The sequence below is a fragment of the Tachysurus fulvidraco genome, chromosome 14 (assembly GCF_022655615.1).
Source record: "Tachysurus fulvidraco isolate hzauxx_2018 chromosome 14, HZAU_PFXX_2.0, whole genome shotgun sequence".
Taxonomy (NCBI): Eukaryota; Metazoa; Chordata; class Actinopteri; order Siluriformes; family Bagridae; genus Tachysurus; species Tachysurus fulvidraco.
Window position 1 is genome coordinate 22,583,370 of NC_062531.1, and position 26,278 is coordinate 22,609,647.

General features: G+C 39.4%; 2 protein-coding genes across 4 annotated transcripts; both read left to right on the forward strand.

Annotated features, from left to right (window-relative positions):
• Positions 1-14,105: 14,105 nt before the first annotated feature.
• On the forward strand, positions 14,106-20,815 carry kctd9a (potassium channel tetramerization domain containing 9a). Its single transcript, XM_027167483.2, has 12 exons — positions 14,106-14,299; positions 14,892-15,013; positions 15,113-15,156; positions 15,272-15,368; positions 16,161-16,219; positions 16,309-16,437; positions 17,405-17,472; positions 17,560-17,655; positions 17,733-17,882; positions 18,212-18,317; positions 18,639-18,772; positions 19,150-20,815. The coding sequence occupies exons 1-12, from the start codon at positions 14,252-14,254 to the stop codon at positions 19,264-19,266; spliced, it is 1,170 nt and encodes a 389-aa protein (XP_027023284.1). The 5' UTR covers positions 14,106-14,251; the 3' UTR covers positions 19,267-20,815.
• A 2,065-nt stretch (positions 20,816-22,880) lies between these two features.
• Positions 22,881-25,395, forward strand: LOC113656283 (progonadoliberin-1). 3 transcript variants are annotated; one of them, XM_027167480.2, is made up of 4 exons: positions 22,881-23,022; positions 24,822-24,947; positions 25,041-25,133; positions 25,217-25,395. In XM_027167480.2, exons 2-4 carry the CDS (start codon positions 24,831-24,833, stop codon positions 25,247-25,249), a joined length of 243 nt encoding a protein of 80 aa, XP_027023281.1. In that variant the 5' UTR covers positions 22,881-23,022; positions 24,822-24,830; the 3' UTR covers positions 25,250-25,395. The 3 variants fall into 3 exon arrangements, with proteins under 3 accessions (XP_027023281.1, XP_027023282.1, XP_027023283.1); XM_027167481.2 differs by having other exon boundaries at positions 22,903-23,026; XM_027167482.2 differs by lacking the exon at positions 22,881-23,022 and adding an exon at positions 24,648-24,740.
• Positions 25,396-26,278: the final 883 nt, after the last annotated feature.

A 26,278-nucleotide genomic window follows, 5' to 3' on the forward strand; every position in this document is an offset into this window, starting at 1 on the left:
TTCTTTGTAAATTTGAAAGTTGGGGTCAGAGCACAGGGTGAGCCTTGATACGGTATCCCTGGAGCAGAGAGAGTTAAGGGCCTTGCTCAGGGGCCAAACAGTGCCAGCTTCGCATTGCTGGGGCTTGAACCCCAATCCACCATTCAACAACCCAGAGCCTTAGCCATTTCAGCCACCACACAATTGGCATCATGATGATGCACCGTCAATTCATGGCACTTTTTATGGTTCAAAAAAACATAAATGTGAATCTTAATTAACTTGAGGGATGTTCTTTATTCATGAGGAGTCTGTAACACTTGCATTAGGTTCCACATTCAGCCTGGTTTATTCGCTGAAATCCCAATTAGGCAGCTGGGATATGAAAACAAGGTTGTTGTTGTTTTTTGCCTGTTTACCATTTCTTAATTAAGAATAGTCTATCAAAAAGCATATTTCAGACTAATAAGAGGGTTTGTGTTGAATTGAACTAACCTCAAGAGCTTGTTACCATTTTTCTTCCTATGTTCATTATGAGGTGTCCATAGTGTTTATTATGAGGTTTCCGTGGTGTTTATTATGAGGTGTTCGTGGTGTTTATTATGAGGTGTCCATGGTGTTTATTATGAGGTGTCCATAGTGTTTATTATGAGGTGTCCGTGGTGTTTATTATGAGGTGTCCATAGTGTTTATTATGAGGTGTCCGTGGTGTTTATTATGAGGTGTCCGTGGTGTTTATTATGAGGTATCCATGGTGTTTATTATGAGGTATCCATGGTGTTTATTATGAGGTGTCCTTTATGGGGTGTCCGTGGTGTTTATTATGAGGTGTCCGTGGTGTTTATTATGAGGTATCCATGGTGTTTATTATGAGGTGTCCGTGGTGTTTATTATGAGGTGTCCTTTATGGGGTGTCCGTGGTGTTTATTATGAGGTGTCCGTGGTGTTTATTATGAGGTGTCCATAGTGTTTATTATGAGGTGTCTGTGGTGTTTATTATGAGGTGTCCATGGTGTTTATTATGAGGTGTCCGTGGTGTTTATTATGAGGTGTCCATGGTGTTTATTATGAGGTGTCCATAGTGTTTATTATGAGGTGTCCATGGTGTTTATTATGAGGTGTCCATGGTGTTTATTATGAGGTGTCCGTGGTGTTCATTATGAGGTGTCCGTGGTGTTTATTATGAGGTGCCCGTGGTGTTTATTATGAGGTTTCCATGGTGTTTATTATGAGGTGTCCGTGGTGTTTATTATGAGGTGTCCGTGGTGTTCATTATGAGGTGTCCGTGGTGTTCATTATGAGGTGTCCGTGGTGTTTATTATGTGTCCGTGGTGTTTATTATGAGGTGTCCGTGGTGTTCATTATGAGGTGTCCGTGGTGTTTATTATGAGGTGTCCGTGGTGTTTATTATGACGTGTCCATGGTGTTCATTATGAGGTGAGACGCCTCTCACACATTCATTGATAAAAACAAGTTTTTCTGTCAAAAATGCTAACTTTCTTTTTTTTCACAGTTTTCGACAACCCATTTAGGTCCCACCTGACAGGTTGAATTGAACATTTCTTATCTCGAGTGTATTCTCAGGAAAGACTTGACTCAGGGATTTACTTCTCTGACCAGAATACGAATCGAGGCATTACAAATACCAAAAGCAGTCTGCTGAATCTGAAAATATCTCATTGCTTTTAATGCTCTATCATCTTTGCTTCAATCCATACCCACTTATTTAATTCTTTTTCACCTCCCTGAGTGGAAATGATATTTTATTTTTTTACATGACGGTACAGAAGTGTAAAGGTGTGCAGCTTGGTGCGTTTAGCGAGTACTTCACTTTCAGACCCAGCGCATGAATATACAATTTGGGACGTTTTAGCAGAGATCCTGCTGTAGAAAATGTAGGTGTAGATAAAGAGATATAGTATTTATCCATCCATTTTCTGGATGCTTGTCCTACACAGGGGGTCATGTGGAACCATGGGTATACCCCAGGACTCAGTCACTCCCATTCAATTACTACAGTCACTCCCATTCAATCACTAAAGACAATTTGTACTTGTCAATCTCAAATGTTTCTTTATCTCTCCTCCAACCAATGACCGGGTTCCATAGATAAAATTTTAAATTGAAGAATCCAATCAAACTCATGGGGGGGCACGGTGGCTTAGTGGTTAGCATGTTTGCCTCATACCTCCAGGTTTGGGGGTTAGATTCCCGCCTCCGCCTTGTGTGTATGGAGTTTGCATGTTCTTCCCGTGTCTCGGGGGTTTCCTCCGGGTACTCCGGTTTCCTCCCCCGGTCCAAAGACATGCATGGTAGGTTGACTGGCATCTCTTGAAAATTGTCCATAGTGTGTGAGTGAATGGGAGCGTGTGTGTGCTCTGCGGCTAAGTTCGGATAAGCGGTAGAAAATGAATGAATGAATGAATGAATGAATGAATGAATGAACAATCAAACTCATCAATGTCAAATGTCTTATAAAGCGGTGTCTCCTTTTCCTTGCTAGAAGGACAGTGATGCTGAGGTACAGTATGTTTCACCAGATTTGCTAACTTTAACTAGCTGTAACAAACTCTCTCATGATTTCCCATGCTCACCACCAGAATCACCAGTGATCCATGGAACGAAATGTTACACAAGGATGGATGAGTTTGACATTTAGAATTAGGATTGGGCTTGAAAGTGTATTCCTGAAGTCATTTTATTTGAACCAATGTGCAAAGTTCTGCAACGGACTGGAATGACCTTCTCAATTTCACAAAATATTCCACAGTTTTGATCAGGATTTAGATTTTTGGAATGGAGTGTATTTGTTCCTTGAACATCTCACAGGATCATCCGTTAGGGTTGGACTGAAACTGTTACATGGCATAGGAATCAAAATCCACACAAACTATGTCACTACTGTACTTCATTGGAAATGTACATTATAAAATCTAATTCCCAACCTTGCAAACGGCCACAACGATCACACAGGACCTGGCTGAGGTGTACGATACACACCTTCCGGTTTTATGATACTCTACACCCGCTTTCCCTGCTTCCCCTGTATAAAAAGGCAATAAAAGAAAAATAAAGGTGATTTATGATGTGCACGGTGGAAGAGAAGAGAAAACAAATCTTCCAATCATACAGTTTTATGGTTGTGACGTGTTTATTGATTTTACACGATCTACCCTTTGTGTATTAATAATAAAAAGTTTATTGGGAATTGTAAAGAGAGAGAGAGGAACTCGGCTCTTCAGCCTACTGTAAATATTTGTAACATTCCACGCTGCGTCCGTTTTGTCACGTCTTAGGAACTTAGAATAGTGAGATCATGCAGTTATTCCTCTTGAAGGAATCTCTATAATCTTGACCTTGGTGATTGCTAAAGTTGGAGATCATCGTGTATTAACGCCAAATAAGGCCGTCTGTTATTGTTATAGTTGTGAAAACAACATAAATTAGCAAACGTGAAAGACATGATGTACTTATTTGTTAGCATTCGTTCATCTTCTACACCGTTAATTCTACTGGGTCTTGGGGAAACTTGAGTCTATCCCAGGAGACTCAGGGTACAATGCATGGCTTATCCAAGACAGGATGCTAGTCTATTGCACAGAGCACACACACTCACACACCCATTCACACAATTGGGACAATTTAGAGATGACAATCAACCTACCACGCATGTCTTTGGACTGTGGGAAGAAACCAGAGAACCCGGAGGAAACCCCTGATGTCAGTCAGTAGAAAATGCAACCTATTATTATTATATGCAGCTATTTTATACCTATGATGCAAATGGAACCTATTATACCTATGATATTATTCTTCTGATGAATTCATTCTTTCATTCATTCATTCATTTTCTTCATGCTTATCCGAACTTCTCGGGTCACGGGGAGCCTGTCTCAGGCGTCATCGGGCATCAAGGCAGGATACACCCTGGACGGAGTGCCAACCCATCACAGGGCACACACACTCTCTCATTCACTCACTCACACACTCACACACTACGGACAATTTTCCAGAGATGTCTATCAACTATGTCTACTATCCTATGCATTACTTTGGACTGGGGGAGGACACTGGAGTACCTGGAGGAAACCCCCGAGGCACAGGGAGAACATGCAAACTCCACACACACAAGGCGGAGGCGGGAATCAATCCCTTAACCCTCTAGGTGTGGGACAAACGTGCTAACCACTAAGCCACCATGACCACCCCCTCCCCCCCCATGAATTCATTAGCAGATAAATTAACAGAGATTTTCACATGAGAACATAATAGTAACTCAATATCTTCAACTACTTTTTAATTGTGCACCTACATGCTTAGCTATAGTCAGAGTCAAACTGTTTTATAGCATAGAACATAGCATAGTGTTGACAGAATGCTGTAGTATTTCTTTCTTTTTATTTTCTGACAGATGAGAGATATGTGCGCTGTGTAGATTTGCTCTCAGTTCTCAGCCATCCATTAGACAATGTGAGATACCTGAAATATTGATCGTTTTCTCTAACAGACAGAGCAAACAGCCCCGACAGGGAAGATGAGACACACATAGAAAGAGCCGAACATAGATTAAAGTGAATGAATGAATAATAGCTAATGTATAATGCCTTAATTACTGTCATATCAGCAGTTATGTGCCAGAGTGTGTTAAAGTTTTAACAAATAGTGTTGTTTTGTTGTTTTTCTCAGAGATTAAGCTCCTGAACAGCATTGATTTTTTTTTTATAGTGTTGACCTTTATGTTCCAAATATCATACATTTTTCATTCACCTTCACTAAGCCCTTTATCCTGTAAGGGGTGCAGGATGGGACACCAGTCCATCACAGAGCATCACGCACACACACACACACACACACACACACACATGCATTTTCACACTCATTCACACTTACGAGATCAGCAATTCATGTTCCAGCATGTTTACAGGAGGAAAACAGAGGAAACACATGTGGGATGGGGTTCTGTGTTTCAATTCTAACTTAAAAATCAGATTTTACCCTTTTTACCACTTCACAGGTGAAATGGATATGATTTATCTCACATTCTCAAGCGGTGTCAATAAATTCATTATTTTCTGGCTACAAGACTGATATAAAGTAAGTCAGGACACCGTTGGCTTTCAGTGTGAAATGTGTGGGGTTTTTTTTACCTCAAAATCTTATGCAGCATTTTAGTGGTTAAAGATCAAATGTTTGCTGATTATTCAATTATTATTGCTGATTATTCAAGCACTTTGCACCTGTTTGCTGAACCAAACAGGTGCAAATTACATTTTTTTTTTGTTATTTAGGTTAAATGAGTTAAAGGCAGGGTCTCCGATTTTTGAGAAATGCTTCAGAAAACTGAGTCGGGCCCATAATAAACAAAAATCAAACATGTCGTCAATGAGCAGAAAGGGGAAAGAGAGTGTTCAGTTCGCATGTATGACATTAGCAGAAAGCGGTTTTAACATTGACATGGAGGATAAAAACAAAGCGTGTTAATATAGGATCAGCTTTCCAGCGCTGGAGAGAACTGAAGGAGCAGAAGTTGGCCACATATTCACAGGTTGGAGTTTCCCGAGTCAATAACTCCTGAGCTAAACGCTGTTACTACACAAATAACACATCTTTTCTATCGTAGTAATGTAGAGAGGCAGCTACAACCGCGTTTTGTGTAGTAACAGCGTTTAGCTCAGGAGTTATTGACTCGGGAAATTCAACTTTACTTAAGACGCCGAGGCGCTTTTTTCCTTCTCGATATGTGAGTAACTTCGGTTTTGCTTTGTTACACAGAACTAATATATGTCGTCCTTTGCACGATTATGCTTGTGTCATTTTTGCTTGTTTGTTTATCTGCAATCGTATCGTTCTTCCTTTCAGCTATGATAACGAAACATTTCTTTCCCAGTTGCCTGGGTTACGTATGTATGTGTGGGCGGAGCTATCAATACAGGGGTGGGACCCGGGGTGTGTTTGTTTTGGTGATTTCAAATATCGACATTAGCTTTCAAACATCGGAGACCCCACCTTTAATTTTGAAGTGGGCATGGCCTAAAGCAGGAAGTGCTATTTTTCATTCGTTTTTGCTACAGCTACAGTTTACTACCAGAAGCCCTGTAATAATTGTACCCGTGACTATTCCTTAACCATAAATAAATCACTCAAGTTCATATTGATATTTTTTTATAGCTATATATAGATATATAGCTTTTTACAAGCTTTTAACAATAGTTGCTTTTACTTCTGACAAATATAAATAGTAGCTTCACTTAAACTAAGGATGACTGAACAAACACATAAACATGTAAAAGCATTGTGCAGGTTATTACATTGTCTCCTGACACATATCGGATTATTCAGTAGTCTAATCGACAACAGATTTGGCCTGTTTTTTTTTGACACCTTTACACTCGTCCAAATAATGTGTGAACCTGTGATAAAACTTTATTATTTTTTTATGTGTTCACAGCACATACATAATAACAGTCATTTGAGATCAGGATCGAACCCCAGACTCGGATATTTATTAACGATTTGTTGCGTAAGATTATAATGCCTGTTTAATTATATAGTTAAAATCAACCTTTTAGAAAGTCATCTTGGTTTTCATTAATTTTCTTTGATTGTGTATTCTCTCTCTCTCTCTCTCTCTCTCTCTCTCTCTCTCTCTCCCTCTCTCTCTCTTTCTGTCTTTCTCTAGACACGTTCCCAATTTCCTCACTTCTCACCTAACCGAGTAGTTGCATCTATTATTTATCCACTTTCCTTTTATTTCACACAAAACTAAAAAAATACAGGCCGCCATCCTTCATGCTTTATTCATAAACCCGTGCTTTGCTACCATCTCTGTTTCTAGTCATGGAAGACCACCTGCTGTTTCAGGGGCTACTCTGTCATGCCATTTCACACTTTCTAAACATTGCAGGGAAACTGCACTATGCCCTTTTTTCTCCATCAGCTGCCTAATATTGTCGCTTCATCGGATTATAAAGTCAATGAGGTGTTTGGCTTTTATCGCCTTCGTTTCAGCCGTACACATACAGTTGCCTAGGAACAACTTAAATCAGACGGGCCACACTGCAACCTGGTTAACACGATCTGCTTCCCCTGCTAACATCCTCCATGTTACATAAATGATAATGCAGTGAGCGTGTCACCAATCTCAGAATATAGCATGATTCAGAAATGTTTCAGCATTAACGGCTCTGCTTTATGTTAACGAACTCATGCTAATTACTACTAAATATAAATTTTCCTTTACTTACACAGCTAAATACTGTACACACATGGACAAAATTCTTGGTACCGTTCCATTAAAGGAAGGAAAAAACTTAAAACAAAATAATATAATATAAATTTAATATGATAAAATAATATTTTCTGTCAGGACCACTTGTCAAATGAGAGTTGATTAGATGATAGCATACAGTTAGTGTTGGTGGTATGGTTCTGTTCGGGGCAGGAATCCGTGCGCACGTCCGTGCGCATGCATGGACCGAGCGGGGACAGCAGCAACTAGAAAATAGAATAGACCCCCCCTATAACAGAACCATTGATAATGCATAGAGTTTTTTTTTTTTTTTTGCAAAAATAAATGAATAAATGGATAAATAAATAATTAAATAATTCGAGTGATGGAGAGAGAGAGAAAATAAGTGGAGATTTAAGACGTAAACTGGTACAACGGACACGGGTTCCGGCATGGTGGAGTCGGGGTTGGAGGAGGGAGTTTAAGTCGCAGCAGCAGAGACGCGCTAGAAAGCGACTCAATAAATGGGAAGTTAAATGGTCGGGTAATATGGATGACGTAACCTGATTGCTGATTAACAGCTGATGCACGCTTGACAACGTGGCCTGCCAGAACTAACGCGAAGCTTTATAATAATTTGTTTGTATTAGGCTTGATCATGAGGAGCTTGAGAAAGTCACATAAGTTTGTCAAGTCAAGAAGCTTTTATTGTCATTTCAACCATATATACAGTAGCTGTTGCAGTACAAAGTGAAATGAGACATCGTTTCTCCAGGATCAGGGTGCTACATAAAGCAAAGGCAGGGCTAAGGACATGTAAGTAGTCTTAGCCACATAAAGTGCAACGGTGCAACCTGTTGCAAACAGTGCAGGACAAGACAAACAAGACAGTGGAGGACAATACAAACAAGACAGACAAGACAGTGCAAGACAAGACAGACAAGACAGTGCAGACAAAAGGTTACAAGACAATACACAAAATCCAAAAAAGACAGTACACAAAAGACAGTAAACAAAAAACAGCACCGACCGACCAGTGTCAATACTGTATGTAAATACTGTAAGTTCAGACAATATTGCATGCAGTAATACTAGAATGAACACAGTTTCTTAGCAGCAGGTCCCTGAGATAGTGTATAAGATTGTGCTAAAACAGCAACAACTGAAATATTGTACAGTATGAGGATTGCAGTCATTTGGATTGCAGTGATGAGCCTCAAAAGGTTGTGCAACAAAAAAATGTTAAGGGTACCATCATTTTTGTCCAGGCCAGTTTTATTAGGTTTTTTTTTTCAGTACCATTTTCAATACATTTTTATTTATTATTACTTTTACAAGAAGGGATTATTACTGCAATAAGGTTTCTCGCTCTCGATCTTTCTCATCTCCCAGAGGCAAATCGAAAGCAGGAGAAACATTTCCGTTTCATGACTGCAGTTCCAAAAAAGATTTCTCATGCCGGCTGTCAAATTCAATTTTGATCAAAGTAGCAGCTATTGGTTTTGGCATTTTCCTTTCAATATATTAACTAGGGATACGTCAACATGACATTCAATCATAAATAGATCTGTATAAATAGATAATTAAGTCCCAAAAAAACCTCGTCTCACTTTACACTGCTGTAGATTCTGATGAAAATCAAGTGCAAGTGACTACAGGCACAGATTGTCATTATCTTTTGTGGATAATATAAAAATATGGAAAGCCAATAGTGTGAAATCTTGTAAAATGTGGTGTCAGGTAAAACAATTCAACTCAATCCACACTCTTTCAGTAAAGTCACTAGAACAATCTAACTGAGTAGAGATTTTGTGTTGGCCACAGTAGAACTAGATTAACCACTTTATCCTGTCCACCAGTGAATTGGGAATCAAATTTTGGGCCTTTTTTCAATCAGTATAAACAAAAGAATTGTTTTATCGACACAAGTCTGATATACAAGAGTCATGACTCTGCTGGCTTTCAGTGTGAGAAATGGATGTGTTTTTCCCTCAGAGAGTTATATAAGCATTTACTTGGAAGATAGAAACATTTGTGAGAAAATAAAACTGTTTTGGGTTTTTTTTTTTGGATCTTTTCTACACAGAGATTGCCTTAATACAGAAATACTTCTGAAAAACCTACAAATAGGTGTCTACTTTTACATGAGCTTCATATTTTAAAAAATGCTGTGGAGTGGGACATGACAAAGAACAAAAGAACACAAAACAAATTTGGCCTCTGGTAAAAAGAGTTAAAGATGCCATGTTTAACTGGGAACACAAGAAGTGGAGACACATAGCATGTCGAGAGCCTCAATTCGACTCCAAAAGCCCATTGCAGATGTAGTGAGACTTCTTTACGGTGCTGAGATGATTGAATGGATCATTCAGAAGGGCTTTTACCTCCTCCATTGTTTGGTTGGTCATGGCCACTCCAAAGCTCTCACTCTATAAGCCCTGAATTTGTTTTTAGTGTTTTTACCACTTACCAAATGCTCACGACACATAATCAAATAAGAATCAACATCTCTGGGCCCTTTTAATCTAGAATCTAGGCCAGCATCTCTTCAGATGCTCTAAACACTGTTGGGTTTTTTCCAGTTACGTGAGGATCCTCAGCGCAACACACAATCTTCAGTAACAAAGAAGCAGGACTCTCAAACTTCAATATGGGAGGTGAGGGTGGAAAAAGCAGGCAGAGGTCATAAGAAAGTGGGATTCCAGAAAATTAAATGACTAAGGGAGGCAAAAATCACAAAAAAGTAATAATAAATACACACACACACAACACACACACACACAGACACACACACACCACACACACACAAACAAACAAAAACGGTTTAATTAAAAATGAATTAAATCTAATATCAAATAATGAAATTGGAAGACAAAGAACATGAAAAGTCATGAAGTCATGAAAAGTTCAACCACAGAGAAATGCCAAAGCTGGAGACGAAAATAAAAAATGCAGTATACAGTAAATATAACTATATATAATATATAATAGATTCATTTGGAACAATTAATTAAAACCAGCAAAATATGACTGTATTTATGGACAAAAATTTATTTTATGAGATTTCTTTCCACACCTAAACATTTGCAATGAGGGAATTGTTTTTTTTTTTTTTTTTAAATAAATCTGTTAACCTTATTCTTCAAAAGTATGTGTCTTTTGTGTAGATTTATGACCTGTTATGGTACCTCAGGACTTCCAAAAGACCATTCTGTTCCAGTGTTTCTCATATCCTTTAAAGGTTTAACTCACTTATATTGTTGCTGTGCTCCATCGCCCAACTCGGCTGGACAATGTGTCTTATTTTAGCACGTGTACTTACTTAATCAAGCTAGATTCATCCAGGAGGGAGGGAGTCTTCTCAGCATGCCAGGAATTCATGTACTGTATACACTATTATCTGCTTTTTAATGGAGTAGATGTTCCTAAAACCAATCTACACGAATATCGAATATTCATTGCGTCATCAAATGTTGTTCTAAACTTAGATCATTTTATGCCAACCAGACAAAAGAAGTGATAAACGACTCACGAAGATCATTTACTCCAATCTGATTTTCACTACACACTAGTACGTGGATCGACAACGCCGTGTTTCACAGTTTCACAACAAAAGACTTTTTTGAGAGGCTCAGCACTAAACACGGCTCGCAATCGGCCCTTTCTCCCATCCTCCATGACTCTGTATCAAAAACAACAGCATACACCTTTTGTCCACGGATCACCTTATCTAATTTATTCTTTAAGAACATAATACTCAGCCCTCGTTACCCAAACACGGATTCATGCACAATGGGAAACTTCCCTACATCTGCTGGCCAAATTGTCAACAATGTACACAGAGACGTGCGATTATCGGCTCCCTGTGTTTGCAGACCATGTGAGCAGTCACAATGAAGTGACATTTTAAAAAAACAGCATTTTTTCCAGCGAATGATAAGATTATGGTGACTATGTAAGACTCACTCGGCTGTAAACAGGATATTATCACTCTGTGCCTGTTTAAAGTCTTTCATTAACTCGATTTAGATTTGTCAGAAAAAGGTAGAAAAAAAGAAGGGTGAGTGCAAACAATCTTGTTTGACATTTAATTAGGTTATTAGTTGTGGCTTATCTGGACCATGTTATTAGGCTAAATGGTCATGGGTAATGGGGAACTACACCTGGAAGCAGAAGTGCAATGTCGTGGGTGGAATTGTGAGAAAAAAAAATAATAATAAAATAAAACTGCAGCAGTGTAATGACTCATGATTTACATAATGCTTTGAAAATATTTCATGGTAATGATTTACACAGGAATGAATTTCATGTTGCTTTCTTCATTAGAGGAATAAATTCAATCGAGACAATCCAAATTTTATTACATTCGTATCACTACACCCAAATTAAATGCATTTTCAACATGCAACAGCAGCATTTTGTATTCACGCAGGCTTTTATGAAGCCTAGTTGTGAACTTCAGAATGATTTATGGGATGTTTAAGTAAAAAAAAAATCAGCCTATGCACAAAGCCCATGTGGATAAAATGTGATGTTTAACAAAGCAAAGATAACACATTTTTCTTTCCACTGACATTGAATGATAAAAATTGGATTTTTCATTGAGAATTTATGGTGGGACTGAACTGTACTGTACTGGACTGTAGTACTTTATTTCCTCTTGAGTATGTGTTAAAGCATTTTCTGGTCTAAAACACTTGATTTAACTCATCAACAGTGCATCAAGCTGTTCATGTGGATAAAAGAGTCTGTACAGAATGACCAATGCAGCGTAGAAAGAAAGTGCTGGTCAGTTATATGTTCCCATCTGCCATCTAGTGGAGAAAACCCCTTTAGATGTGAATGTGAAGAATGTGAATGTGAAGTGACATACGGCTAAGTACGGTGACCCATACTCAGAATTTGTTCTCTGCATTTAACCCATCCAAAGTGCACACACACAGCAGTGAACACACACACACCGTGAACACACACACGGAGCAGTGGGCAGCCATTTATGCTGCGGCGCCCGGGGAGCAGTTGGGGGGTTCGGTGCCTTGCTCAAGGGCACCTCAGTCGTGGCCGGCCCAAGACTCGAACCCACAACCTTTGGGTTACAAGTCAGACTCTCTAACCATTAGGCCACGACTGCCCCACGTTAGATGTTGAATACATCTAAATAAAGTTGAATAGAGGTGCATATACTAAGATGACTGGCTAATCATATCATGATCATTACTATATGCTTTTATACCCCAGACCTGTTGAATTCTTTAATCTGATGATTCATTTTCATGAAAGTGATTCATGAAGGTGAAGATTCATTTTCTAAACAGCAGTAATTTGAGCTGCACGGTGTCTATGAATGCACTCGTTCTATGTCATCACTCCAAATGGATGTATGTTGAATTGTTATGTAGAACAGATGTCTGGAAGACTTTACTGTATTGAAAAACGTACCGTTATTACACATAACAATCCATGTTTATTCTTTAATAACTTCAAGATAGCAAAAAAAGTGAAGCAGTTAATAGATGCAATAAAGCTGTTATATCATTTAGCAGATGTTCAACAACATTCAGTGTAACCATCCATCCATCCATCTTCCAGAAATGGGGGACTCGATTCATATGACTTGACTCGTGTCAGACTTAAGTCGCAAATTTGACACGTGCGACTTGCTTGACAAATATTAAAAAAAGACTCGACTTGACTTTGACTTGACATTCATGACTTGAGACGTGACTCAGACTTGAGTTAAACTGACTCAGAGATGGGGGGCTCGACTTGACTCGAGTCAGACTTAAGTCGCAAATTTGAGACTTTGAGACTTGCTTGACAAATATTAAAAAGAGACTCGACTTGACTTTGACATTCATGACTTGAGACTTGACTCGGACTTGCGTTAAATGACTCAGAGATGGGGGACTCGACTTGACTCGAGTCAGGCTTAAGTCGCAAATTTGAGACTTGAGACTTGCTTGACAAATATTAAAAAGAGACTCGACTTGACTTTGACTTGACATTCATGACTTGAGAATTACTTGTGACTTGCTTCCACCTCCACCATTTTCTGTGCTGCTTGTTGTGGGGAGCCTGGAGTCTATTCCAGGGGACTTACATTAACATTTCTGGCATTCAGCAGACATCCTTATCCAGACTCACTTACATTTTATTTTAATTTATACAATTAAGCAATTGAGGGTTAAGGGTCTTGCCCAGGGGCCCAGCAGTGGAACCTTGGTGTTGAACCCAGAACCTTACGCTCAGTAGTCCAACACCTTAGCCACTAGGCTACCACTCGAGGAGCAAGACACCATAGATGATGTTGTAATCCATCACAGACTACTGTCACACACAGTACGGATCATTTTAATTTGCCAGTCATCCTAGAAAATGTGTCTTTGGACTTGGAAGCTGGAATACCTGGAGGAAAACGCTCAAGCACATGAAGGACATTCAAACTCCATGCACACAGGGCAAAGGCACGAATCAAACCCCAAGAGTTGTGAGGCAACAAAGTTTTGGGGTTATAGCTGGTTATTTTCCCACAACAACACACCTCCATGTATATCATTCCTTATTTATAGCTGAGTCGTGTCAATTATTCAATTAATTCACTGTCATTCAACTTGATTTAGTTTTCATAATGGAGCTTCGTCACATTTAGGCTTATGATTTATAATTATTCTCTGTTTATTAAGTGTATTTTTGTAACTAGGTCGTACTGTGAAGTTCTTCTCCCAACGCTCCCACACAGAATAAACTATTTCCCTTACAAATTCTTCATGAGTGAAGTTATACCACAATTGTGTCTGATTGGTTGGCGCAGCACATCGTGCTCCCTCATGGTGCGTTATGATTGGTGTATCATTTACCTCAGTAACAATGCCGGCGCTCTGATTGGACAACCGCGTCGTAATCGGAATACAATGTACTGTAGGTTGTTGCTGTGAGTTTTTTCCCCTCTTGTCTTAAACAGGGATGAGTTCGCAGTTGTGAACTTCTAGATCGTAAAATAATAAATCGTCTGTATTGTCTGAAGTATTATATTTCACGTAAATAATGCGAAGGGTCACGCTTTTTGTCAATGGATCCTCCAAAAACGGCAAGGTGAGTTTTAGTTCATTCTTAGTTAGCGTTGCTAAGCTAGCAACGTTACGGGTCTTGTTATGCATAATGAAACGCGTTCTTTTCTGTATTATCTATATTATGGATGTGAGTACATACTATTTAATATTCCAGTTCATCTATTTAAGGAAAACCACACGTTAAACGCTGTAATATTGGCACAATAATGGCTAACTAGCTAGCATGTGATTGTTGCTAAAGAAACTTAGCCTAATCAGTGCGCGTGACCTTTTATGAATGACTCCAAAATGTCTTTTATAAATAGTTTTCCGAATCAAACCAACTAAAGGTACGTGCCTACGTTTTGTTGTGTCTGATTCATACCTGTTACGTAGCTAGCTGAGTAGCCTATACACTAACTATACCCGAGAGCTCGTTTTGTTTTTTTGTTTTTTTTTAATCTCGCGAGATTTCAACACGTTACCTGAGATTGACGTTACCATGGTAATGAATTTCTTGTCCTAGGGTCACGCCTTGATGCATAGTAAATAGTATAAAGACTAAAATGGCCATTACATTTAGGTTAATCTGTGCAGCTCGGAATACAGACTTGAACTTTCTCTCTTTTCCACAGGTTGTAGCAGTGTATGGGACTCTGTCTGATCTCTTATCTGTTGCCAGCAATAAACTGGGAATCAGGGCCACTAGTTTGTACAACGGAAAGGGCGGCCTTATAGACGACATCGCCCTGATCAGGTAAGAACCTTAGATGGAAGACTTTTCTGTGCCGCTAACAAGTATTTAAGAAGGTCCTTCTTCCCGATCGGCTGTCCGACGTGTCGTTTTGCTTTACAGGGATGACGATGTGTTATATGTCTCAGAAGGAGATGCTTTTGTTGGTAAGTAGTCATGTTTAAAAAGGGGAAAGTATACGTTAATCATCTTCCTCCTTTTGTAAAACCATTTATGGAATTGATATGGAGTTTGTGTGTGTGTGGGTTTCGTACGTTTCAGATCCACAAAGTGACGGAAAAGCTGCTGAAGATCGCCTAGGTTCCCACAGTGACTGGTTGACTTTAAATATCGGCGGGCGGCTCTTCACGACCACACGGTACAGAGATTTATTCCTAACTACACACCAGACTTACAAAAAACATACGGCATGTTTGTTTACAGGATGCTGTGATACAGCAGAAAAACTGTTATCGGCCCAGAATCGGTTATTTCTCATAACGACAAGCCTCAGCGCGTTTTGTTCCTTTTCTACCGGTTTAATGTTTTTAATAAAAGAACATCATACTTGAATGTGTCCGTGGTCAGGTATAACGCAGCATGTGTTGGTAGACTTTGTGAAAAAAGCCACAGCCTTACGTCTGACCGCTACGAAGCGCCGACACTTAATAAATATATCTCCTTATGGAAAACATCCACGTCTTTCATCATATCTATTTTGTTTTTGTTAAAGAGCTGTTTACAATCTACAGGTTCCTATGAATTAGCCATTCTTATAGGAACAGAAGCGTGTTACAATGTGTGCTTTAATGTAAACCTGTGATAGAAAACGAATCCTTCTGTCCAGTCAGATTTAACAGTTCATCTCTGTTTGTAGCACAAAAATAAGATTTCACAGAAGCTGGAAAGATTATGCAGTTAGACTCAAGGATTGAATATAAAAAGTGCAGTGCTTAAAAAGTCCTCCTTAATAAATCATTTTGGAGCTAACTGCTCAGGTTTTGTAATTAGGACTCGTACGTCCCAGATATGTCCTCATGATGGGAGAGATTAAACAAAAAAACAACAAAAGGAATAGTGTTTCTCTCACTTCCTCCACTGGGTAAGTTCTAAAGTAATTAAGGGTCGTTGCTAATAATGTTACCCTGTTTGTCTGTATTGCTCACTTTAGGAGTACGCTTGTGAGTAAGGAGCCTGACAGCATGCTGGCTCACATGTTTAGAGGAAAGGGTAAGGAAGGCTTTCATAAAAACCTCTGTCTTTTATGGCATGAGTTTTACACACTTAGAGCTGTCTCTGTTCTTTCCTCCGTGTTGTAGATGTGTGGGGAAACAAGAGAGATGACCGAGGCGCTTACCTCATCGACCGCAGTCCTGAGTACTTCGAGCCCATCTTGAACTACCTGCGACACGGCCAGTTTATTGTTAATGAAGGAATTAATTTACTAGGTAGGTTTGGGTTACCACAGGATTTTGGCTTTGATTGGTGTCAGTTTTCTAATCATTTATTGATACAGTTGATCTCTCTCTCTCTCTCTCTCTCTCTCTCTCTCTCTCTCTGTCTGTCTGTCTCTTTCTCTCTATCTCACTCTCCCCCCCTCTCTCTCACACACTTTCTCTCTCTCACACACACTTTCTCTGTCACTCCCCCCCCACACTTTCTCTCTCACACACACTTTCTCTCTCACTCCCCCCCCACACTTTCTCTCTCACACACACTTTCTCTCTCACTCCCCCCCCACACTTTCTCTCTCACACACACTTTCTCTCTCACCCCCCCCACACTTTCTCTCTCACACTCTTTTCTGTCTCTCTCTCTCTCGCACCCTTTTCTCTCTCTCTCTCTCGCTCCCTTTTCTCTCTCTCTCACACGCGCTCTCTCACACGCGCTCTCTCACACTCATGCTTTCCCTCATTCTCTCACTTTCTCTCTCTCTCTCTCTCTCTCTCTCTCTCTCTCACACACACACACACACTTTCACTCCTCCCCCCTCACGCTTTCTCTCTCTCTTTCTTTCGGTGAACATCAATATTCTAACAACCCTCTTTACAATTAAGTGCCACTTTATCTGACACCAATCAATAGCTATTTTGTGTCGACATTTAAGCTTCCTGAATATTTAAGTAATCCTGAAGAAATACGTATGGCACAAGAAGAACACCACACCAACTATTAAAATAGAATTAAATGTGAATTTAGTTCCCGTTCTGTAGAAATGAAAAAGAATGTTGAAGGTGTACCTCAGGGCTGGGTGAGCGCTAACATTCCTGGGAATTAAACTTTTCTGGTTACTAGTACAGAGCTGGTTCTACAGGATTCATGTGGTTGTTTGAAATGATGGTGTTGATGCACTGAGTGTTTCTTGTTTTGTTTATTCTGAGTGTGTGTGTGTGTGTGTGTGTGTGTGTGTGATAGGTGTACTGGAAGAAGCCCGTTTCTTTGGCATCGAGCAGCTCGCTGAGCAGATAGAAGTTGCCATTAAGGTAAAAATATATTTTACCTTAAGAATGACTGAGAGCTTCGTCACTACCTGTCTTTTACTGTTTGTTTATGCGTTTACGTCCTCACAGAACTCCCACCCCCCCGAGGACCACTCGCCAATCTCCCGGAAAGAGTTTGTACGCTTTCTGCTTGCCACGCCCACCAAGTCAGAGCTGCGCTGTCAGGTACAGGCATTTCCACCAGGTCGTGTGTGACCACCTTTTAAAACAGAATGGTCTAATCGTCTCTCACGTACACCCAGGGGCTTAACTTCAGCGGGGCGGATCTGTCTCGGCTGGACCTGCGTTACATCAATTTCAAGATGGCCAACTTGAGCCGCTGCAACCTCACCTGTGCCAACCTGTGCTGCTCAAACCTGGAGAGAGCCGACCTCTCTGGGGCCAACCTGGAGGTACGTGCTCAAGTGGTTAATACTCTGGGTTGTTGATTGGGGTTCCAGCTCCAGCACTGCCAAGCTGCCACTTTTGGGCCCCTGAGCAAGGCCCTTAACCTTCCCTGCTCCAGGGTGCTGTATCATGGCAGACCCTGCACTTTGCAAAGAAAGAATTTGACTGTGCTGTTATTGTATGTGCCAAAATAAAGGCGTCTAATAGACAAACTTCAAACGTAACTAGTACCAACTGAATGTGGTGAAGATCACATCCCTAAATTCATGTATAAACCCTATACAGCTATCATCCTTTTCTAGCACTTATCGTTTCTGTTTGGTCTGTGTTTCAGGGTGCAAACCTGCAGGGCGTCAAGATGCTGTGCTCTAATGCCGAAGGCGCCTCACTGAGAGGCTGTAATTTCGAAGATCCCTCAGGACTCAAAGCCAACCTGGAAGGTAAGTACTTTTTTTTTTTTTCCCCCATTCCCTTTCACAGCATGTACCTTTCTTCCAAAATAATCCTGAACGTATTCTTTATCTGTCTGTCCTGGCCTGCTCACGTGTTAGAAATGTTCCCTTTTATTCCCAACTCGAAAATAATCAAACTCCTCAGGAAACCGTGCGCAGCCTGATCATGTCTATATATATTTAATATTTCTACACATCTGGTGATTATATCGACATCCCATAATGCTCAAAACACGAAACTCCCTGAAGACAGCGCTGTTGTGTGGCTGGTCCTATTTTAAGCGTCATCATTTAGTCTGTATGTCATAGGTGCCAATCTGAAGGGGGTGGATATGGAGGGCAGTCAGATGACTGGGATAAACCTGCGTGTGGCTACGCTGAAGAACGCCAAGCTGAAGAACTGTAACCTGCGAGGGGCAACTCTAGCGGGAACCGATCTAGAGGTGAGGGAACGCATCGAAATGTGTAAAGAAATTGAAATGATTCTGTTGCTAAATGGCTAAACCTCATCTTTAACCATTTATTACACTACACATATAAACCCTTTTATACAAGCCACAGTATATTTCCTCTAGAGAAAGCTGTTGCGTTTATTAATAACAACTTATTCCTCAATATTATATTCTACAAACTAAGTACCGAAATCTTGAAACGTAACGGTTCTTACGTTTTTAACACTACATACATACTACAGGTCTTAGTATTCTGTTGTTCTCCTTATCGTTGATCTTATTCTTATTCTTAAAAGGATCCGAAATATCCAGGTCATCGCTCATCTCGCTGAAATTGTGCAACCTTTTTTGTTTGTTTCCCCGATCAGAACTGCGATTTATCCGGCTGCGACCTCCAAGAAGCCAACCTGCGTGGCTCAAACGTGAAAGGAGCCATCTTCGAGGAGATGTTAACGCCGCTGCACATGTCTCAGAGCGTGAGATAACCGATCACGAGCGACCCGTCACAGCCGAACGCCAGACGCTCGCGTCGGACCCGTATGCAATATCGGCGTTCCGTGTCCTCACCTCTCAGCTTTACTCTCTCACGTTAGTGCACATGCAGGGTGTTAAATCAGCACAGATCTCTCGTAGGATTACTACAACACACCCGTCATCGTCCATCCTGAACCGTTTGTTATACCAAACCTAGTTTACCTACGTGTTTTATTTATATTTATGTCAGATTTAATCCACAGTGTTGGCTTCCTGTATGGTCTGGGGAGACGGATCCCAAGCTGATGAAGATTAGTGAATGTATGCGTTTCTTATTGTCGCGTACAGACGTCACAAAGGCGAACGCAACCAAATACGTGTTCTGTTCGAGTTTAGAATTCTGTCGTCTCAAAGCTTCGGGGTGGAAACAGTAGCCTCTTAAGGGGCTTTTAGATGGGGTTTTTTTTTGTTTGTTTGTTTGTTTTTTATACGTCTTCAGTCTCATTCGGTGACATCCAGCGGATTTCTCCAAAGCCGATACACAGATATGAAGAGGTTCCTGCTTTGGTGATTACTGGAATTGTCCGACTCCGAAATCTGAAGGAGGAGCCTTTTCTAAAGCTTTTCTGATTTACCTTAGCATTTCCGTGCCATATCATGTATCATATATATATGCATGCCTAAAAAAAAAAGGACAAACGTCTTGCTCTTTACTGTACTGTATGTACCACATGTATGTGATAAGCTGATCAGACTATTTTAAGTATTAGGTATAAAATGACATATGCAATGTAACTGGATGTTTCTCAGCTCCCTGTTGTGCGTGCGCTTCAAAAAGAAACAGGATTTGTCTTTTATCTACCTCCCATACTGAACTGACTTTTATGGATGGACATTTAGATTTCTTTCAGTTTGTCATGAGGAGGATTCAACAGATAGAAATGGGGGACGTCAAAGGGACAAAAGTTAACCAAAATGCAGTCGTGCCTAACATAAATAAATAAGGCTGTGTAGTTATACAACCAGTAGCATGATCGTGCTGGTTTGAAGTCGTTCATCGTCTTAACGTTATCGTTCGTCCTCAAACGTCTCACGAAAAGTGTTCGGCACCAAAAACAGGTTTAAAACGGTGCTTTGCTTTCTCCAGTGCTTCCCTATGCAGCAGCGTGGCTGTAGTTCTTTATTCAGCACTTTCAACGTAACAGCCTCCGTTTCATGTATCACCTGTACAGTTAATAGCGACCCATATTATTGCTGCACGGTCAAACACTTGACCGGTTCCTTTAGGAAATAATTCCTGACACGAGCTTAAAGCTAACGATATATTCTGTCACTCAGACCTCATCGTAGGTACTCGTCACATGAAGGCAATCAGAAGCAGACCTTTGCGCTTGTAAGCGCATCGCGAGTTGATTTATCAGACCCTTAGGAAGGGCACGGGCTATTTATTTCCGTACACAAGCAATTCTGCGTTTATGTAGAATTTAAAAAAAGAGACGTCCTCTTCTGTTCGGCTCGCCGTCACGGAAGCGTCTTACCATAAAGACTGTTCGAAACAAACCGACTTGTTTTTGTGTGGTTTCTTTTGTGGCAGTCGTTTCATGTACACACAGATTTGCACAAGAGATGTTTTGTTATTGGTATATTGTATTGTATAAAATATATATTACACAACTGTTCAATGGCGTCTATTGTTTAGCCCAAAATAATAAACAAAAGTGAAAAGTTAGTGATATAATACATTAACTATTTATTTATATATATATATATATATACATATATACACACACACACACACAAAGATTACACAAATCGAAACCAGAACAAAAATCTTAACACAATAATCACTATTTGAACCATTAAATATTTTATATATAACTCCAAAAGTAGGTGTTTGAATGATACAATACAACTTTATGGAGATGCAGATTCCATTTTCCAACAGGACTTGGCACCTACACACAGTGTACAAAGCTACCAGTACCTGGTTGAAGGACCCTGGTGTCCCTGTTCTTAATTGGCCAGCAAACTCGCCTGAATCTCTGTGGTATTGTGAAGAGGAAGATGCGATATGACAGACCCAACAATGCAGAAGAGCTGAAGGCCACTATCAGAGCAACCTGGGCTCTCATAACACCTGAGCAGTGCCACAGACTGATCGACACTTTCTTTGTATTGGTCTTAAGTAATATTCTAATTTTAATTCTAATGTTACTGAATTTGGGATTTTCCTTAGTTGTCAGTTATAATCAATTCGATTCAATTAAATTTTATTTGTATAGCGTGTTTTTACAATGGGCTTCGTCTCAAAGCAGCTTTACAGAACATAAACCTAGAACAGAAGGTAAACATAAAGAGAAATATAGAGAATTAATATAGTAAAAATTCAAGATATACAGTATATAGTTCAGTATGTATGTATATGTATTTATCTCCAATGAGCAAGTCTGAGGTGACTCAGTCAGCAGTGGCGAGGAAAAACTCCCTTAGATGGTAAGGAAGAAACCTTGAGAGGAACCAGACTCAAAGGGGAACCTCATCCTCATATGGGTGACACTGGAGGGTATGATTACAAATATAGAGTCAAACAAAATTCAAAATTAAAATAATCAAAATTAAAAGAAATAAACATTTGAAATATATCAGTCTGTGTGTAATGAATGAAGATAATATACAAGTTTCATTTTTTGAATGGAATTAGTGAAGTAAATCAACTTTTTGATGATATTCTATGACCAGCACCTGTATTTAATGCTTTTCTATCTTGAACTTTACCCTAACGGATGAGTCGCATTTGAATTATTTATACAACCTACTATTAGGTGGTTGCGGTTATTGAGCTCCTGGGCTCAGGAAAACAGGCCAAAATCCATGAACTCAATCATAAACCCTAAAAAAACTTTGAAAAGGGTAAGTTGTAATTTAGGGGGCACGGTGGCTTAGTGGTTAGCACGTTCGCCTCACACCTCCAGGGTTTGGGGGTTCGATTTACATCTCCACCTTGTGTGTGTGGAGTTTTCATGTTCTCCCCGTGCCTCGGGGGTTTCCTCCGGGTACTCCGGTTTCCTCCCCCGGTCCAAAGACATGCATGGTAGGTTGATTGGCATCTCTGGAAAAAATTGTCTGTAGTGTGTGTGTGTGAGTGAATGAGAGTGTGTGCCCTGTGATGGGTTGGCACTCCGTCCAGGGTGTATCCTGCCTGATGACGCCTGAGATAGGCACAAGCTCCTTGTGACCCGAGGTAGTGCGGATAAGCGGTAGAAAATGAATGAATGAATGAAAGTTGTAATTTCATGAAAAATCACTTTGAGAGATAAATTTTAATCTTCAGTGGTCATGCACGGATCAATCTTTCACTTATCGGCCACTTAAATCAGCAAAGTGCGCCAATACTTTAATCTCGAGCTTAGCTTTTGAAAGCTGAAGTGCGGCTCAGACCTCTCTAAATCCCCTGACTCATCTGTTTATACATACACCAGTGGTGTTTACAGACTTAACAGATTAATGATAAGTGGTGAAGATGCTCTTAGACTCCTAAGACAAAGGTGTATGAAGTGTGTGTATATGTGTGTGTGTGTGTGTGTGTGTGTGTGTGTGTGTGTGTGTGTGTGTGTGTGTGTGTGTGTGTGTGTGAGAGAGAGAGAGAGAGAGAGAGAGAGAGAGAGAGAGAGAGAAGCTGGAGTGCTATAAGAGGCTTGCTGTTGAAAGAAAATGCATCAGATCATCATCGTGAAGAGCAGAAGAAGTGTCTAGGGCGACTGATCAAGGCAAGTAGGTGCAAGTTGTGGAACATCTTAACTTTTGTTAATATTTTCAGACTGTTTTTTTTTTTGGAAAAAAGTTTGAGAGAAGAATGATCTTAACGCTGTGTGTAAGGGAACGGCTGATCTGTGAACTGTTAGTGAATGTAACAGTTGGATTAAATGGGGAGTGAGAGAGTAGTGGTGGGAAAAATGGAGGGAAAGCGAAAGCGACAAAAATGAGAGAAATGGCGCAGAGGATGAGACGGAAAGATGGAGAAGCAAATAGATTAGCGGCATGAAAGATAATCCCTGAGAATGTCTGCACTTCCACATGATCTCTCTGTGACCATGTGGGTTTCCGACCAGTAACATGCCAGTAGGCAGAATGGCTCTGATTCATTGCTCCAGGGTGTGACTGAACACATGTCCTGCAATCAACTGCCATCCCATACCTTGTTTTATACAACTGAGCAATTGAGGGTTGAGAGCCTTTGCTCAGGGGCCCAGCGGTGGCAGCTTGGTGGACTTGGGATTTTCCAATTTGTAGAAATAGGTTTGGGATCTTCCAATTGATAGTCTAACACCTTAACCAATAGGCTACTACTTTATTAGATACACTTATTTAGCCAATCATGTGCCAACAAACCGTCAGAATGGCGGGAAATGTGATCTCAGAGATTTTGAATGTGGCCTGATTGGCCTCCCCCTGCTGAACATCTGGGATTTGTGGTCGATTAATTCAAGTTTATTTTTTGTATAGCGCTTTTTACAATAGACATTGTCTCAAAGCAGCTTTACAGAGCATAAACATAGAGCAGAAGGTAAACATAAGGAATGATAAAGGAAATAACGAATAATAAAAGAAAAAGAATTGACAGAATAAAAAATTCTAGATTATTATTAGATTATATATAGTTCACAATGTGTATGTATTTATCCCCCTATGAGCAAGTCTGAGGTGACTCAGGCAGCAGTGGCAAGGAAAAACTCCCTTAAATTGGTAAAGGAAGAAACCTTGAGAGGAACCGGACTCAAGGGGAACCTCATCCTCATATGGGTGACACTGGGGGTGTGATTGTAATATACAGTCAGATAAATGTTGTATTGGTGTAAGGATCATGAACTTCAGATCTCCTTAGTATCACAGGGTCTAACTGGAGATGTCTCAGGATTCTTAGAGTCGGCCTCGGCTCAGTGGACGTCCAAAGGCTACGTCCCACAGATTAGTGGCTAAAGTGTTTGGAAGGTTGTGAGTTTGAATCCCACGTCCATCACACCGCCACTACAAGGGACAGGCCGTTAACCCTTAAATGTTTCGTTGTATAAAAAACAAGATAAAAATGTTAGTCGCTCTGGATAAGGGCAACTGCCTAATGCCATAAATGAAAAAAGTAAATTGAAAAATTCAAGTTCTCGCAAATTTTTTTAAAGAAAAAAAAACATAACATCCCACGTTCTGTGGTCGGAAACACTTTGTTGATGAGAGAGTACAAAGAAGAATGGCCAGCCTGGTTCAAGCTGACAGAAAGGCTAAAGTAACTCAGATAATCACTCTGTAGAGTTGTGGTGAGCAGAACAGCATCTCAGAGCAAGACTTGAAGCTGTTTTTAAAGCAATGGGATTCCCTATCCAGTATTAGTATAGTATATCTGAAATAAAGTGCTCAGTGAGTGTAGTTCAGTTCTTTCTAGTTTCAGAGTTGACATGCTTTAAGTCAGGCCTCCTGACTCACCTTACAGCAGGTGAAACCGGGATTTAACTTTCATTAGATAATACTATTTTCTTGTCTAAGGCAAATAATGAAGCTGTGTTTGCTTTCCTAGGTCTTCAGAATGTGTGTAAAACGAGCAATCTGGTGGATGGTGGTGTGTGCTGTGGTTCTGCATGTGAGCTCTCAGCACTGGTCTCATGGCCTCAATCCTGGAGGAAAACGTGCAGCATTGCAGGAGGTAACATCCACTAAACCAAACAATGTCTAGGCTAGTGTATATCCTAGTCTATAACCATTATTCACTTTAAATATGTGGGACGTTTTGTTTCAGAATGTTGAAGAAATGCCGAGGTCCTCCGGCTACGCGTGTGACAATGCAGACGCTTCGCCTCGGAATAAGATCTACAGAATGAAAGATCTGTTGGTGCGCAGCTTGAAGTTTTCTTTATGCTCATTAACAAACAATTTAAAGCCAGTGTTTTGTTTATCTTATGTCTTCTTTTACAGACCCGTGTTGCTGAGAGAGAAATGGGACAATAACAGGCCTGGTTAAGATCTTCAATTTATTCTGTGTTTGTTTTTTAAATTGCCAAAATGAATTACCAAAATGTATGTACTACTTTTAACTAACACGTTGTTATTCTTGCCATCTCCTGAACATAATAGTGCTAATAAAATGTATCATGCATTGAGTATTGTTGTGCATTTTAATTGTTCACAGCTCAAAAGGATACTTGATTTATTTTTCAAGCCACTTTGTCTTATTATTCAAACCATACAGTAATCAGAATATTCTGTAAAGCTTGAGATCTGATAAGGGTAAATTATTTTTATTTTCCCCCGAATTTAATTTGTAACAATGGGCTCTGACAACTGCAACAGACTTTGCATGTGTGTTTATTTACAGAACATGGGGACACAGTGTCATATTTGCCAATTTGTGGCCTTCTAAAACTTTTTTAGAGATTGCAATTGCTAAAAAAAAATAGGGCTTAATTACATTTCTATATTTTCTATAACTATAATTATTTTCCTGTAACAGCATGCCCCAAGTGTTTTACTCCTTACTCAATGATCAAATAAACAAAATTTTATGAGGTTTTGCCAGTTTGTTCGAAAAATAAATAAAAATAAATAAATACATAAATAATAATAATAATAATAATAATAATAATAATAATAATAGTAATAATAATAATAATAGTAATAATAATAGTAATGATTATTATTATTACTATTATTATTACTATTATTATTATTATTATTATTATTATTTTATTATTATTATTATAATATAAAAAACATAATATAAAAACAACAACAACAACATAATATAATAAGAATAAGAATAAGAATAAGAATAATAAGAATAATAAGAATAATAGTATTACTATTATATTAAAACTAAAATATAATAATAATAATAATAATAATAATAATAATAATAATAATATATAAAATATATAAAATATATAAAAATAACATATAATATAAAAACAACAACAATAATAATAGTATTATTATTATCATCATTATATTTTTTTATATAATGATGATAATAATACTATT